The sequence below is a fragment of the Anguilla anguilla genome, chromosome 1, assembly GCF_013347855.1.
Source record: "Anguilla anguilla isolate fAngAng1 chromosome 1, fAngAng1.pri, whole genome shotgun sequence".
In the NCBI taxonomy this organism is placed as follows: domain Eukaryota; kingdom Metazoa; phylum Chordata; class Actinopteri; order Anguilliformes; family Anguillidae; genus Anguilla; species Anguilla anguilla.
The window spans coordinates 64,018,230-64,034,967 of record NC_049201.1 but is presented as its reverse complement, the minus strand read 5'-3'; the positions used below and the strand labels follow the sequence as shown (position 1 = coordinate 64,034,967).

Below are 16,738 nucleotides of genomic sequence, written 5' to 3'. Positions count from 1 at the left end.
AAAGTGTTCTTTGGACTATCATTTGTTGTATTATTTGGAACTGGTTTCCATGAAACATACCAAAATAAAATGTTGATCAAATGCTTCACCAAAATGCATTTCCCTTTCTATGTGTAAATTTGTCATCTTAAGGTATCCTCTTCAATGTGTTACTTTAACATTAGAGTGCTAGGGAAGAAGTAATCTTGACTGATATGTTACATGACCACAAGTGGTTTGTTGCCCAGCAAATGGTAAACAAGGTAAACATGGCAACAGGACTTGTTAAAAGTATCATTTTATGAACAACAAAATGGAAACAAATACATTTTCCAAGTAGATACATTTCTAATGAGAGCATATTTGTACAGATGTTTCTTTCCTGCTCTATACTGCTCCTGAACCAAACAGTTGTCCAAATTATTTTTTACCATTTTTGGTTTTACACATTTTTTAATACTGGTACTGGGGTACCTTTCTTGACACAATGTATTCGGACTCACCACCAGTACCACTGTGATGCATGTACTTACCTTTTGCACTGCCTCTGATGTAGTCAGGTAGTGATCCAAGGCCAGCAGTCAAGTAGACATGCATAATATTGACTCAATTATTTAGATATGGAGGTCACAAAATGGGGCCATGCAGCAGTTGCTCAATTCATGTCTGCAACCTATCATTTATGAGAAATGGCACTGCATATGAATGAGGGCATGGTGAAGGAACACCTCCCTGAAGGCGAGACCCCAAATAAACCTTTGCTGTATCTGCTAAGGCCTTGAGACAGCCTTGCAGATGAAGCAGAGTCTTCTCCAGTGTGGAACACTTGCCTTTAAATCAGTGAAACCTCAATGAAGTTATTAGCTCAAACAGCCTTTTAGAAGCCCAAACGAGCACGCCACAACCATCGCCCCAACTGTGATTTTATTGAATCGTTTTCGGGAATATATTTCTTCAAAAATATTTTATCGCAACTCATTACTATGACGCTGAAAATAACATTTACCATTTTTGAACAATGGAATTGAGCAGGACAAGTAATGTGTCTACTGATCACCAGCATTAGAAGCCTACTTAATCTAGTGGATTCTAGTGGAATCTTAGACAAGCTTTAAACATATATTTGCTGCATAATTCTATTAATCAGCTTCATAGTGTGAATCTTAAAAGGCTTAATTAAATCTGTAGCCATTGAGAAACTAATCACATTACACACATGCATGCATGCACGCATGCACACGCAGCACAGATATCTCTTTCAGGGAAGTGTCAGCACATTGCGGTAATTACTCCCCATATGCTTCTGGAGATAGAAGTTTGCGCAATGTATCCAGATAAACCGAGGATAATACTGGGACTAATCTATGTCAAAACCCTCAAATGGCGCAATTGTACTCTGACAGATTAATATACATTAATGTGCTGTCATTTTTTTATTACCAGTTATTCCCTCCATTATGCTACAGTTTAAATAATAAACAACCTTGTGATGCTCTTGCATGGTTAATGAGCTAATATAATACTGCTGAATTGTGCTAAATGCACTCATGAATATTACGAGCAATTCAAGAACATCTGTGAAGACCATGAAACTCATACAAAAACTTTATAAACTGTATTAATCTTAATATACGACTGTTTCATTGTATAACACAGTCAAATATTATTTATTGATTGAATACTCTCAAATGCTTGTTGAATGAATGTACTTCAAACAATCATTATGCATATCTCAATGTTTTTCTATACAAGCGCATGCAGTTATCAAACTTTACAACCTAAGAAGTAAAGGGAAAAAGAATGTTGTCCCCCTGGTGGCTGGCCCACTGTGGTTTTGCTCATGAAGATATATTGCATTTGTGTAGGGTTAAAATAATTATATTTTATTATTTTTATTCTATTTTAGTCCTTCAGCTAGTACGTGATGTGACATCACAGAGCTGAACATTTTCCTGCTGTCCATTTCCTGAAGCAGCAGGAAGTAATACACAGCTGTGTTCATCAGGGCTGTATCATTCCACGAGGAAACATGAACGGCAAATAGCAGAACAAACCAGAGATTTCCCATCAGAGCCAGTGATCAGAACAAGATTTTTGCAGACAGGAAGGATATCCAACACTTCTCTGAATAGCTGAATAGAACAGCAGTGTTACCTCCTTGGGAAACAGTAAAATCCAGTAAATTCTGAATTGATGCACAGAAATGCTGTCTGGTTTCCATTCTGTTGTATCCTGAGGAGATTAATGTCCTTTAAGCGAAGGACAATGTGCATGTTGCATTTCTTCCACATAAGAGGAGAGGAGAGTCAGTTATAGATGGGGGGAAGGGTAAAGGAGAAAGGGAGGGTAAATATGTAGCATAAAAAAAGAAAATAAGTCTCCAACATGTGGCTCTTTTTCCTCATACAAAAATACTGGGACAGTGACACAATTATTGTTGTTTTGGTTCTGTACTACAGCCCATTGGATTTGAAATAAAACTATGAATATAAGCTTTACTTAAATTTACATATATATCCGGTGATCTGTGTAGGAATTGCAGCTGTTTCTATGCATAGTTTATACATAGTTCACCCATTTTTATTTTCCTCACTGTCCCAATACTTTTCAACTCAACTGTATGTCCATTTCAGGTGTCTGTTTCCTGTAGATGTATTTTTATTGGCTTATATTTAAATGGGAATCACGTCATGCTGCAATGTGATCCATTTAAAAATACACTTGGAAGAGCTCATTTTCCCTGATTACTCTATTTTCTACAAAAATTGCAATCTCATCTCTTCATCTGATCTCTCTCTCCCTCTCTTACTCTCTCTTTGTATAGGATTTACATATTTGATAAAACAGGATGTAAAAACATTTATTTAAAAAAAAATATATATTATCTGGCTTAAGTTATACTGTCCTGTTCAAAACTCAATGACTATTCATTACTTGTTTAATGAACTAGACCAATCGATTATGTGCTTCAACAACTGTGCAGATTAAAAATAAACTCTTGTATGCAGGGAGTATTCAGCAGCGGCCATTAGACTTATCGCTGTTATTTTAAAAATGTTATTCTAAACTGTTCAGCGATTCACCTGACTGAACGCAAAAGTAATCTTCTTTCCCTCTGTGTCAAGGACAGCTGGTCTACAGCATTTGCCAGCACAAGACAGAATAAATGAAGTGTGGATTTCAGGCACAGCCTTTTGGAATCAAAGTTATCAAACCCCAGAAGCAGGCACATGACTGGTGGTAAGATAATAACCACTAGCAATGTGCTGACCAGGTGATTCTGCCTCCTGCTGTTGAAAGACACACCTGAGTAAAACCATTCTCTCAGTGTTCACATGGATTTAACCCCATGGCCATAATCCCACACTTACAAAACTATACAAATAATGACACTAATCACACATCTGCACAGACGTATGACACATCATATAAAGATCTGTCAAATGTATCTTTCAATATATATCGTATTCCACAAGACTGCAATAAATCTGCTTTATCTATTTACACAAAGCCGAGCTGTCAATCAACTGATGCTATCACTATTACATTGGTGTTTAGGTGGCAGCCACACAGAGATTTCATGTCCCTCAAAAAAAAATAAAGAAAGAGTTGAGCTAAGGCATTTTCTCTGGGACCCATATACTGATGGAAAAGAGAAAGAGGGGATGGCTATATCATAACATTAAAAAAGTAGATTTTGATAGACTGTAGTATATGTATTCAGACATCAACTGTTCACAATTATCCAATTATAATTCCCAAATTCCCATTTTCACCAAGCTAGTGTGTTGTAAATCTATCAAGTTAAATAGATAAAATAGAAAATTATACATTTACTTGTACATACATTGTCAGGAGTAGAATCTCTACATATCTCTCATGGCTTTAGCTTGGATCAAGTACCTTGGAAGCCAGCATTTTTAACTAGCCCCTTGGTTAAGAATAGTGTTTAGAGAGGGTTGAAATGTTTATACGTTGCACTAATCACATGTCCTTCAAAAACGTATTATTTCCAAGAAATGTGTATTTTCAACTAATTCTTTGCAATGAAGTAAGATGTTCAATTTGAGCAACTGACTGCCCATTGTTTACAGTGCTACTGCAAGTGATTTCAGTATAGAACCAGGCAATACTTCTGTTTCATACGATGTTATAGCAACAGCACGAGTAGAGCCACTAGCTAGTGTTGACATATTGAAACATATATACAACATATTGACTCATAAACCTCACAGTTGCTTTTGAATTGTACACTGAGCAGTCAATCATCACTGAAGTCATGTGTACATTTTTTGCTATTTGATTGAAGGCTGTATTTTTAGCAGCAAGGACTCTCAGGTTGTCTTGGATGGCTATGGCTCACTGTCTGGCATGTTTGTAATGACTGCTTGCCTACTGAGCATATGCGCTTACTGAGCATATGCATGTTGCCAAAATTAACTGCCTATGATCATATTAAGTCCTTTCATACATCGCTAGCACTTACACTGACACATACATGTGCCTGAGGAGCCAAACTGTGACCTAAATATGGAAATACAAAACTGAGCTAAAATTCATATTTCATGAGTACAGTGCAGCAACTATGAAAACAGATTTTTGCTATATGAATACATTTTGGGATTTCCCCACTTTATATTGAAGTAATGTGGGGGGTTGTCAAAAAAATTGCAATCCAGGCTGAAATTCTAGTCTTGAGAGCAGATATTAGGCATTAGTATTCTGTTTTTGAACCCCATTCCCACAAGAAATGTTAACATAAGTTATTATCATTGTTCTCAAAAACACTTAATATACACACTCAATCACTGTGAGCTCCACTGAAATCCCTGCAGTATGTTTAATCAGTCGGTTCAGCTATATCAAGCAGGAAAAGAGCTTGTTAAAAAGTTACACTGAGCCACAAGGCAGACCATTAATGCAGATAAAAATGGAGATATTCTCAAACTCAGATCCACTGAACCAAATCAAAGAAATAAAGGCAGACTCATACAGTCATGTATCACAATTATTGTCTGACAACCATGGTAACAATGGAAACAATGACAATCACAAACCAATATCTTGTGTCATAGCAAAACTCCTGCCTCTGTATAAATTAAAATATTGCCCAAGTATTTGGTAAGTATTTTGTGACTGGCAGACTCTACATTACATTGTAGCTCTATATTATTTGTAGCAACACATTTGCAAAATATGCAGGGGTCAGCTAGATACATTATCCTCCTGAGACCCAACAGAAAAATATATAATTTTTTTTTCACATAATACAAGATTCTGGGAAGACAAAAACATATTGCAGTGAAAATATATTCTTAAATGTTTTACCTATACTTCACCAGTCCTGGCCAGCGCAGTATGTCATGCCATTGTACAGTATAGTACAGAGGCTGTAAGGTAGGGGTGGGTAAGGCGAACGGTGTCTGTTTCTGGATTTCATGCAAGCCTCTGCTCTTAATTACGCATGAAGCCCAATCTTAAGCGTGATCTGACATTTTATTTACATTTATCAATAAGCTTGTGCATTACAGTTGAAAACTTTATGGGTTCCCATATGAATTGTTTACTGTGGTCTTATACATTTTGGTATATAGAACTAATTGTCTATATAATTATACAGTAATTGATGGAAACAAAAATATACCCACCCTCCAGGAATGGAGCTACCTACTCCTGCTGCAAAAGGAGTCAGAACTAAAGTTTAAGCCATGAATAGAAAGTTATCTTGTATCTGGAACAAATTGTCATTCTATTTCTGAAATGGCTGCTCACCTTCATAAGCACTTGCTAAATTGTATACCGCGTTTTAAGAAATGCATATGAGACAAATAATGATATGAAATACTCCTATATTTTGAACAAGCTTAATCTATTTGTCTTCATGGAATGATTTATTAAATAATTTTTCCCCCTTACTAGTTACACGCCATGGGACGTCACAGGAAGTCTCTTGATACTTTGTGTGACGTCTATGCTGTACTTGAAATATAGGCTTTATGTGCAATTTAACACATGGGAAAACTGCCAGTGAGTTCCCACTCATTGTCGTGTTTACCTTATATTAATTCTGTTTATAGTACGCATGCTTGGCAACATTCATGTACGTGTGAATAAAACGTGCAAGTTGTAAGGAACCCTCCCGAGATCCTTTCTCTGTCCATGGTACTGACTGAGAAACATCTTCCTCCGTCTCTGAGGGAGAGGCGTGGATGAGACTAGAACGGAGGGAAACTTCAGGACCCACCCGGTCACTGCTTGATCACATTTAACTGTCTGTTTTAACATCAGGCTATGAACATCGTAACGCCACTTTGGAACAACAGCTGAATTAAAAATTACCAAACATAACTTTTAAGTGTAAGCTAATGGGTAATTTCTTTGATATTTGATATTTGCTTTTAGCAAATATCATTACTCGTAAGATATAACAAATCGTAGCTATTTATCTACTATGTTGCATTTTTACAGGCGATCACATTTTTAGCAGAGCGACATTTTAAAATAGGCTATATTACTTTGACAACTGACAAATTGTTTGAAAGCACAATACAATTGGTAGTCTTAGTATTGTTTACTTCCATAGTTTGACTCACAAAGACAATTAAATAGCCTACACGGTTCCGGATCCTTTAAGCGACTGGGTGGAAAAAATAAATGAACAGGACTTACGTGTGCCGTCAAAACGTGTCGCAATAGTGTCCAGAAATGTGTTTTGAGGCGCTAATAATCCTTTCATAACAGGCATTTTCCTCCAGAGGTGTGAAAGACCCCATTAAAGGTGTGGCAAAGGTGAGGCACGAGAGTGATTGTTGCTGCTGTGGAGAAACGTGCGGCTGCTGGATGAGAAAAGAGTTCAAAATCTCTGCACAAGATTCCTCGCGACTGAAGAAAGTGAGGGATCTACGCATTTGCAGCGGATATGTGATAGGCTGCGGAGACAGCCACGAGAACTTCGGTCTAAGATTACATCCGCAGGTGCTAGTAGTGACCCCAGGATGTGAGGTCAGGTTGCACGAGGGAAGCCAATGACATAATTGTAATATCCATCCAATTTTATATTGCTGTTATGATCTGGCTAAATAAGCGAAAAGCTGTATCAGTGGAAATGCTGAAAGACAAATCAACGCAGCTGTTGAGCAGAATTCAGAAGTATTCTACATCATATAGGCTACAGAATGTTACATTATTTTACATCATAAAGCAATTTATTTTTGCAAAACCTGTATCCTTTATCAGTTGTGTGTTTCTAAATCTGATGAAACATCAATGATTTACTTCTGACAGAACACCTAATTAATCCCTTTTCAAACACAGTGGTATTTGTGGTAGACAGTAGCATTTTAAATACATGATTTACACAATAAAATTTGGGGTATAGGGATAAAATGATAAATTGAAAGTACTTTGCCTAAAGCACTAAAAGCACTAAGAAAATATTTGTGTTATTACATCAACTTACAAAAGTCAAACGGTCTGCATTTCCCATAGTTTTTGTTTTTAGGAGCAAATGTGTGTTTTTACTATTCTAATATAATCTCAGGTACATTGTCTTTTTCGCAGGATACAATTTAACAATAACAAAATGAAATTCTGTCATTCAAAACCCTTGACTCACATGGTAATCATTGTGAGGACTCAATATGTAGATTTGTACATCGACCATCTCACCCATAAACTGCTTTAAAATTCCTTTTCTTCATTGTATGAGACACTCGCATGCACTTTATATTTCTCAAGAGAGCAGAACCATATGATGCAATTAGAGAGTTGCCTCTCTGCTTCCTGCCTATCCCTAGAGGCTTTGAGCCTGTGGTCATACCCTAACTCATTAGATGGCAGGAGCTGTTGCACATTGTCAGTAAGGTGACCCAGTGTAAGTTCTCAGACTTATACATTCTTGAAACTCACCTGGCAATTTCTCGCTTGGCATATGAACTATTTTTAGTTCAGAATAGGGCATAATTCTAAATGTGTTTAGAACAGCAGCTTTCGCACTAACAAGTAATAAGTAAAAAGATGACAACACAAAGGCCCCTACTTATAGAAACATATTAATAATTTATCATTAGTTGTTATGTACTTTCAATTGTTTTCATGCATCTTCATTTTCAGTTTCTAATCTATAATCTATATTACAAATAGATTATGCAATGTTAAAATAATGTCTGCCAATATAATTCAGCAGAGATAGTTGATTTTGGGATGTCAGCAGTACAACACTACACCTCGCTGTCATTTTAGTATGACTCCAAGAAACATAATAAGTAAACCACCCCAACTTTTGTGGAAATGCCTTCGCTGTCATTGCCATACAGCTCCAACTATGTCATTTTGAGACAAATGGATAGGCAATGTCAGAAAGGACATAACACAGCATCACTTTCGGCTATGGTTTGTACATTTTCCCAGTATCATCAAGTGCCTTTTCCTTCGAAGATTCTTCTTACTCTGAATTTGAATGGTGTTTCATATCACAATTACAGGCTGCTTTCTCAAACCCTTTAACAGGTATCTGTGACTGTGCTGGGGTCTCAGGAATATGGCCCTGTGTCCCTGTCATATTAACAGACAGTTGGCCTGGCTGATCCATAATGGAAATACTTTGTTGTTAGCGATGCTTCAGACACATGCCATATTAAGCCTCTCAAATGACGGCTTATTAAATATTAGCCTGTTCTGCAAAATTAATCTGAAAGGGTTTAAAATGAGCAGGGACTATTTGCCAATCACACCGTGGAAAAATCCACAATGCGATTATGCCGTTCTATTGTCAGAGCTGCACCTCGACTTGTAATTACCATTAGTCTGGTTATCAAAGGAATACAGTCCTGATTTTATGCTTTATGCTAAAAGGCTTTATTCTACATAAGTATGTTCCCCTACTCATGCAAATGTTCTTATTTTTTATTAAAGGGAAGAGACATAAATCAGTTTAATATTCATTCAAGTGTGAAAAATAGGCAATCCAAAGACTAGACTAGCCCATCCCAACACTTCTATAGTCTTGCAGTATCATGTAACATGCTGTGCAAAGGACAACACAACAGGCCCATGCAGAGGCCTTTTCACTGTGAAAAGTGAACACCAACCTAGAAAAACAGTTTAGTTTTACTGTATAGCACCCAGTCATTGTACATTGTTATCAAAATTCCTTAATGAAACTTAATTGCATCAGCAACACTTGGGGCAGAAAGGGCAGATACTCAGGCACCCAGAGCCCCCCACCCTGCATGTGCCTGCAACAAAGTGTCCATGCATCCAGTTTTTGTAGTTCTCTGAAACATAGAGCAGGCTGTCAAAAGGTTCTCTCTCATCTCTTTTTTGTGTGAAAATAGAACTCAAGGAAGGTGTCAGTTGGGTAAATCATGCATTCACCTTGGGACATCCATTGTGTATTTGGTACTTAACACCTTCCTGAGTTTTCCTACCAGTCTCCCACATCTAACTTAAAACTTTCCCTTTCATTTCAAAATATGCCTTTGCAAAATACTGGCGATATTTTGAAGAATGGCCCCAGGTGACCTTTAACACACAGAGCAGCAGCTGTATTTTCACAGATTCGCATTTTTGTATCCATGCACAGAAACCAATTTGGCTGAAAGAGTTGGAGGTAATGTCGTGGCTATGTTTACATAATTTATTATTCTTTTTTTAAAGATTCTTCCACAGAGAGTAATGTTTGGGGCTTTGTAGCCATTATAATAACTCTCTCCAGAATAATGGTCTCATAAGCTGTCTGCGGTATTAATTAGATGGGAGATTTCACTGGTAAGCCACTGGAGGCTGCACGTTGACACTGCTGTCAGGCACTGCAAAGATCTGGTGTTAAAGCAAAGTAATACAAATGAACATCCAAGGGTTCTTCTTGAGGCATGAATTAGCAATAAGTGAGTCATGGCACAAAAGCAAAATAACCAGTCTCATAACAGCCCAGTATATGATCTGTTCAATGGAGTTAAAAACCATTAAATATTTTTAATAAATGTAATGGCTCAAACAGATGTACGTCCACTTTAAGCTCACACGCATGCATGCACACAGCCACATTGTATGTTGTATATTGTTGCATTTTTAAATTCTGTAATGTCATTTCAGTGCAAAATGCTTCAGATTGTAAAGGTTGTGTTTTGTTTCAGTGTCATGCACTTTGCATTTTGTATGGACATTCTTGCTTAGTATCAGTGGCTTGGGTCAGTAGCCAGTTCAGCAGAACAGTCTGTGCTGCTATAATGACCGAGGTCATTGAAATGAAGTAAAGCTATTCACAATTCATTTGTATTTGTTCATTTGTGTGTAATATGCTCACACTCAGCAGAATATTTGAATCCATATGAATACATGACTGACATGTATTGATCCTGTTGCCATTTACCAATATATCTCACAGAATTACTACTAAAGAACATTCAATGCTCTGGATAAGCATAAACCACACTAAGTCTATGTAAAGATTTACGCAAACTTAAAGTCCATATTAATGCCCATAATTTTGGAAGAGATGTTGGATGTCAGGTCTTCATATACTTTTGGCCATGTAGTGCTCTCTAATGATTGAAGTAGCAATATAGCATTCCTTTTCGTATGGATGTTTAATGTTTTATTTTTTTAGGGCCAGTATGGATAATTGACTCTTTATCGCCACCTTGTGGAATTTTAGTTACCACTGAACAAAAGAAAACACAAGAAAGTTTTGGGAATTTAAAACAAAACATTTTTGGCCATGAGGCAGTAGGACAATATGTCTTCTAATCCTAAAGATGTTCTTCAAGGTTTTTTTTTAGAATATTCCTCAAGCTTTGATTCTGACCGCATTGATGGGACACAGGAAGTGCGTCTCTCTCCCATCTCCCCTTCATTGCAAAGAAAAAAACTATCCTCCCTGTTAAAGTTTAATTGTGCCGACATCTCTCAGTGAGCCACTGAACAATTTTATTGTCCAAAGAGAAGTGATACAGTATAGAATACAGGCATTCCATGTTCATATAAAAGAAGGAAATCTGAATATTTCCATATAAACCAAAACTGGGTCTGAGAACCGGAGTGTTCTGAGGTCTGACTAGTTCTGCCCATTGTGATCTTGGGTGTAGGCGCAGGTGCATTAACTTATTGGTACAGTTCCACATTTTTCTGCAAAATTGACTTTTCTCTGTCAATTGAAAATACAGCGCGTGAGTCCACTGAGTCCTCGGATGTGAGTCCTGGGTTTGTTCTGCAGGCGTGGGAAACCTGTCTTTTTCAGAGCGCCTCCTGAAGGTGATAGCGAGAGACATGGGGCTAAACGCCCCCCCGCCCCCCCCCTCACTCCAGCTGCTTCCAGTGCCAGATGCTGGTGATGGTCCAGTCCAACGGGGCTCCGTTTGTAAGCTCCCGGTGGAACCTGTCACACAGGACACACAACAGGAACGCCCATTTATCATCATCACGCATTGCAGGCATTGCGTCCTACAACAGCTATTACAGCAAATACACCACACCAAGACAAAAAAAGAGAGAGAGAGAGAGAGAGAGAGAGAGAGAGAGAGAGAGAGGGAGGGAAAAAGAATATAATGAGAGGAAAAGGGAAAGAAAGTGTGACAGGCCAATAAAATGAATTATGCTGCAAAGGGGTGACAGATAAAGAAAGGGGTGGTAGGTGGGTCAATAGTTGATCGAGTGTATCCTTGTTTAATGACTTATTTATAACATCCATGAAGCTTTTACAAGTTTCTACCCAAGAGGAGGAAAACATGAAACACAGGGAAAGTGTACCTACATTTACTTACAAGGTTTGCATGTCCAAACACATCTTTTCGAATGCTAATTGTTCAGGAAAAAAGAATCATTTCAAGCTCCTACTTATATTTAAATGTAAATCTAGGCAAGTCCCTTAAAACATTAAAAATGGCAGCACTGTAAAATAATATGAGCTGTTCGTAACTCATTTGTAACCCGTTATTAGTTTGTAACCCATTGCTTTCATTCTTTCCCCATTGCTCTAAGGGAAAACTGTCTTGACAAATTTAGCACTCAAACCAAGCCACGCAAGTCAGCCCATCATCATCTTCATATGTAATCAAATACCACGGGTGGCTATTCCAACTGCACAATGTAAGAGCGTGGAAATTTGTGATAAGACAATGAATGCAAATCACCAACCTCACAATCAGAATGGAATTTGTCATTATTATGGCCATGCTGCACTCCACTGATTTTGGCTTGGAGCACAAAGTGAGCCAACATGCTTAAGTCTGTCCGGACTTTGCACGGGCCTACACAGGACAGGTGCCCACTTTTAAACCCGAAACAATGGAAGCGGGATCCTCACATTATGGTGGGGAACAATCTCTCTGACGGACATGCACTCCAGTCCAAGTTCTAACAGGATTTAGGCTCACAGGCTCTGGGAAGTATCCTGCTCCATGGATTGGAAAGTGGATTTATTGCCGTCATTTATGTCAGTGGCAAATCCCATGACTGATTCACACTGGCCTGGGAGTGTCCCCATGAGTTCTAAACTAAAAAAAAAGAGTATCAAACTTTATCAACTTAACTGAAAGGGAAATATTAAAATGGGGCATATTAATAAGTTCAGATGGGGTTAAGCACTGCAGAAAAAAACATAGTTACACTTAGAGTTATAAAGACCACCGTATTCCACTCAGGCCACAGGGATATGATGTTGCATTGAGAAACCTTTGTACCGGGCACACAAAACTTATTTCAGGGTTACAACCTGAGTTGTGTCATTGGAAGTCTTGTTTATATGAAACCACACTGTGCTCGAACAAGACATGAAGGATTTATGCTGTCACTAAAAAAGGTGTGTTGCAATTTCAGTACTATAGTAAGGACTGAACCCTAATTCAAGTGCAAGGGGAAGCCAGCATATTTTTTCAGAACAAGAAAGGCCATTTTTCCAAAGACTGGAAATAAAGCCATGTTTCAATTTCAGTGAATGAACAATACTAGACCAAAAGAAAATTGATATTCAGTGTGGGGAAAAATTCATCAAAGAAATTGACCTCCTTTTTAACATGATTTTGTTGTACTTGTTTCACTGAAGTTGTGAAAAGACCCAGCTGACTGAATGCTATCGGCGTGCCGCACTGCACACTCACTCATACACTGCCGTCACGATCCTCCTTGGCGGGGCCTCTCCCTCTGCCTCGGCCACCTTGAAGATGCGGGTGCTCTCGGGGTCCTCGGGCACGTCTGCGCTCGACAGGTGCCAGAACCTCATGACGATGTAGCAGAACTTCCTGCCTGCGGAGACGTGGAGACAGCAGCTTCAGGATGTGCCCGGCATGTTGTGCCCTGAGTGACAGAAGTCCCCTGCGTTAGCGCAGGCTAGAGGACTGAAGATTTTTGTCTGCTTAGCACACTGGTGCAGTGGCTTTGTGGGTACAGAGCTCAGCCTGCTATCATCATGCCATTGGTGTGTGAGCAGACTTAATGACAGAATTCAGCTTGCAGCCTGCAGAACCAGGTTTAAACATGCTGTACTCCCCTGAGTGTGGGCATAAGCCACCCACTATGTGCATCATTTGTTTAGATTGTCTGTGCACTTAAGACAGATTTGTGCATCCTATAATAATAAGCTTTCACTTGTAGCAATTCTAAGGCTGCTCTTTCTTCATTTTAATTTTCCATTCATCTTTTGAGCACATTTAAATTTTTCAGTTGGTTGTTATTTCCTTTCCTTTATAGAAATGCCACGAAAACTTGGCATTGAAAGTTTGAATCTTAGACTTGGCCTTATAAAAGGCTTAAATCTAGCTTGCAAGTTGCTACATAAGAAGCAGATAAACCTCAAAAGTTTTGCAAATGTTCTCTCCAACCCATACTCTCAACAGACAATAGTGATGCAGCTTCAGTACCTCTACTGTCGAAGAAAAGCGATACGTCTTCTGGAATCAGAAAAATTATGTCATCAGGTGCAATGGCAAGATTTCTTCTTTGGGCTTCTGTGAGAGTTTTGTACGTCCTCCAGGCATGTTCAAAAACCTGGAACATAAGAGGAGGGAGACTAGCTGCGTACATGTATTGATAACAGTCAGAATATGGTACACTACACTTCCATTGGTGTGCATAGATTCTCTGCATGTGGAATTGTACCTCATTTGACACCACATCCCTCAGCTCTTCAAATTTGCCATGGGACAACAGATTGGATACATAGACCAATGCCTGGGAAAAAAATATCATTTTTGAATCTGACTTTGCAATAAGTACCCTATATGAACGCAAAGTATTGCATCAATAGATAATTAATCTATACGCACAGTAACTAACTACTTTTCACACAGAATCGTCTGACATGTACATTTGAATTTAGATATTAAGAATGCATGACTTCGTTTAAACAAAGCAGTTGAGAATTGAGCTACACAAAATATCAAACACTGCATCGAAAACAATATGCACATAACCCTGCGACTAGAATTGCAATACCTGCTTTGCTCCTTTTTCGAATTCCACAGACGAAAGGTCAAAGTAAAGCTGAATCAAAAACAAGATTATTTTGTTTCGGATCCATAAGATCGGATCTGGGATCCCAACCACACTGATGCCCAAATTACTTCCACTCGTAGGGCCTTTGTCACTTCCTGTACTGTATTGTCTGGATTTTTGACCCGCGAGAAACACATTCTGTCTCGGTACATTAGGTAGGTTATGTTTGAACGCGGCCCCTTCAGTGTACGGAGAGGAGCAGCTCGTATGGTGATACGCCCACGGACGGCTCGCGAGCTGCTTGGACGCGCTGTTCAACTTCCAAGGACAGGCCAGAGGTATACGTGCTGTTCTTCCCCCGAACTCACGGCATGCTGCGATTAATGTAAGCCACTGCATCACGAAAACGCCCTATGTGTGGAATACACCGGGGATATAAGGTGCATGCTGTCTTTTCAAAATTGCTGTCAGAGCGGATAGCCACAGCAGCTCTTCCTGCAACCTTATGCAACTCTCTCACGTTGTGCCCATAATCATTGCGTAAAACACAACGCAGATCATCAGATGGAACTGTTGTCCGGTAGAGGGAAGCAGAGTGCAGTGTTCAGAATTGTACATATAAACATTACTGTAGATCGGCGCATTGGTTTTCCAGTCCGTCCGTGTGTCACTGGCGGGCAATGGCCAAGCATGAACTTGGAGAATTCGACGGGGGTTCATATCGCTTCTGGATGAGGTTTGCACCTGTATATTTAATTGGAATGAGCGATAGCTAGTAGTCGTTCTGCAACTGTACATACGGTGCACACCTGTAGTTTAATCTTGTATTTATTCACACAAGACACAATGTATTGTGGAATAGCCTAAATTTCTAATAATAATAATAATAATAATAATAATAATAATAATACATGAAATTACTTAAACATTTTAGCTGCCACTAGAAAATAAGAAAAAACTGCACCGCTAACTCGACGAGTCAACGGGTCAACATGTATCACCATGATGGAGCAGATTTCGAAATTGTCAGAGTACGTCAGACAGTTTAGGTGATAAAAGTCCAACCTTTATTTCGACAGTAACAAGGTGTATTAGCCTTTTTCTCACTCAAGATTTCTCCAGCACTGAGGCGCACCTACGTGGGATCACGTATATACACGCACACGCACACCCACGCACACACGCTCACAGGCACACGCGCACACACACACACACACACACACACACAAGCCTATAATTTAGGTATACGGGCCAACTACATGGAAAACTCGTGTTAGATCAAATCTAGGCTACACCTCAGTTCGCTCCATCGGACTATGAAATTTTAGTGGAAAACCTTAAAATAAAATGTGTTTTGGTCTGCAAACGGCAAATTAAATGGATGACTAAACTTCTCTCATAATTAAAAATAAGCGACATTTCTTTATTTCCCATTTGTAGGGGCTGTATGTACTCAAATAGCTTTGTTTTCAAAAAGAGTCCCTACGAATTCACCACACAGGTGCAAAATCATTGTTTGTAAAGCGTAAATTTGATCAGTAGACCAAAACATCATTAAATTCACGCTGTTACCGGTGATTACAGGTCAGGAACATTTGTGTCTGCCTGATATTTTATTATCTTTTAGTGGAGATGGGAATAACGATTACAATGTACTCTATCTGGGTTTGAGATATTGTTTCCATGCATGACGAACAGTAAAGAGGGACACCTGCGCTGGTCCCCGCCCCTCTAAGTACTGTAACTAATTTTATTGATAAATAATTGCTACCACCGCACTTGATTATTGAAATTGTGTTCAGATATGGAAACCTTTCGAAGATGTATTATAGTAATTACCTCTGTCAGTTCGGCACGCTTTTACATCTGGCAATTGAATGGAACAGAATAATAAAATCTATTTCTGCACTCATTCCACACCGATTTTAATTAGTTGCTTTTCTTTTCAAAAAAATATGTTGGTTCCATAAAATATGCAAAAGTGCAAATGCAAGTGCTTTCTTTTTAGTTACCTGGTTTCTGTATTTGCTCATATTTAAAATGTGTGAGACTACGAATGCACGATGCTCAAAACTTTGGATAATACATAAACGAACTAAACTATTAAATGAATCTCAGCCACTCAGAGTAACCAGCGGAGGTCTGGATATTAATGTATGATGCGGTTACTTCAGTTTTTCATATAGTATGCTATTATCTTTAATGGTAGAAAATAGCATTAATCGGGGGAGAATTGCGCTGGTCTTTGCTAGTAAGGCTAAATAGAATAATCTATCTATCTATCTATCTATCTATCTATCTATCTATCTATCTATCTATCTATCTATCT

At 38.6% G+C, this 16,738-nt stretch overlaps 2 protein-coding genes across 2 annotated transcripts in view; both read right to left on the bottom strand.

The window, feature by feature from the left end:
- The window catches only part of LOC118220189 (potassium voltage-gated channel subfamily H member 8-like), a 42,024-nt gene extending 35,107 nt beyond the window's left edge, over positions 1–6,917 (bottom strand). Inside the window, exon 1 of the mRNA XM_035403893.1 lies at positions 6,649–6,917. Coding sequence (XP_035259784.1) covers positions 6,649–6,724 — 76 coding nt within the window. The 5' untranslated portion in view covers positions 6,725–6,917. The remainder of the gene's footprint in view (positions 1–6,648) is intronic.
- A 3,970-nt stretch (positions 6,918–10,887) lies between these two features.
- Positions 10,888–14,958, bottom strand: si:dkey-82o10.4 (uncharacterized protein LOC797793 homolog). The gene is made up of 5 exons (XM_035408790.1): positions 14,410–14,958; positions 14,074–14,145; positions 13,836–13,962; positions 13,077–13,221; positions 10,888–11,356 (listed from the first exon to the last, which is right to left on the bottom strand). Exons 1-5 carry the CDS (start codon positions 14,806–14,808, stop codon positions 11,278–11,280), a joined length of 822 nt encoding a protein of 273 aa, XP_035264681.1. The 5' UTR covers positions 14,809–14,958; the 3' UTR covers positions 10,888–11,277.
- Between the last annotated feature and the right edge of the window lie 1,780 nt (positions 14,959–16,738).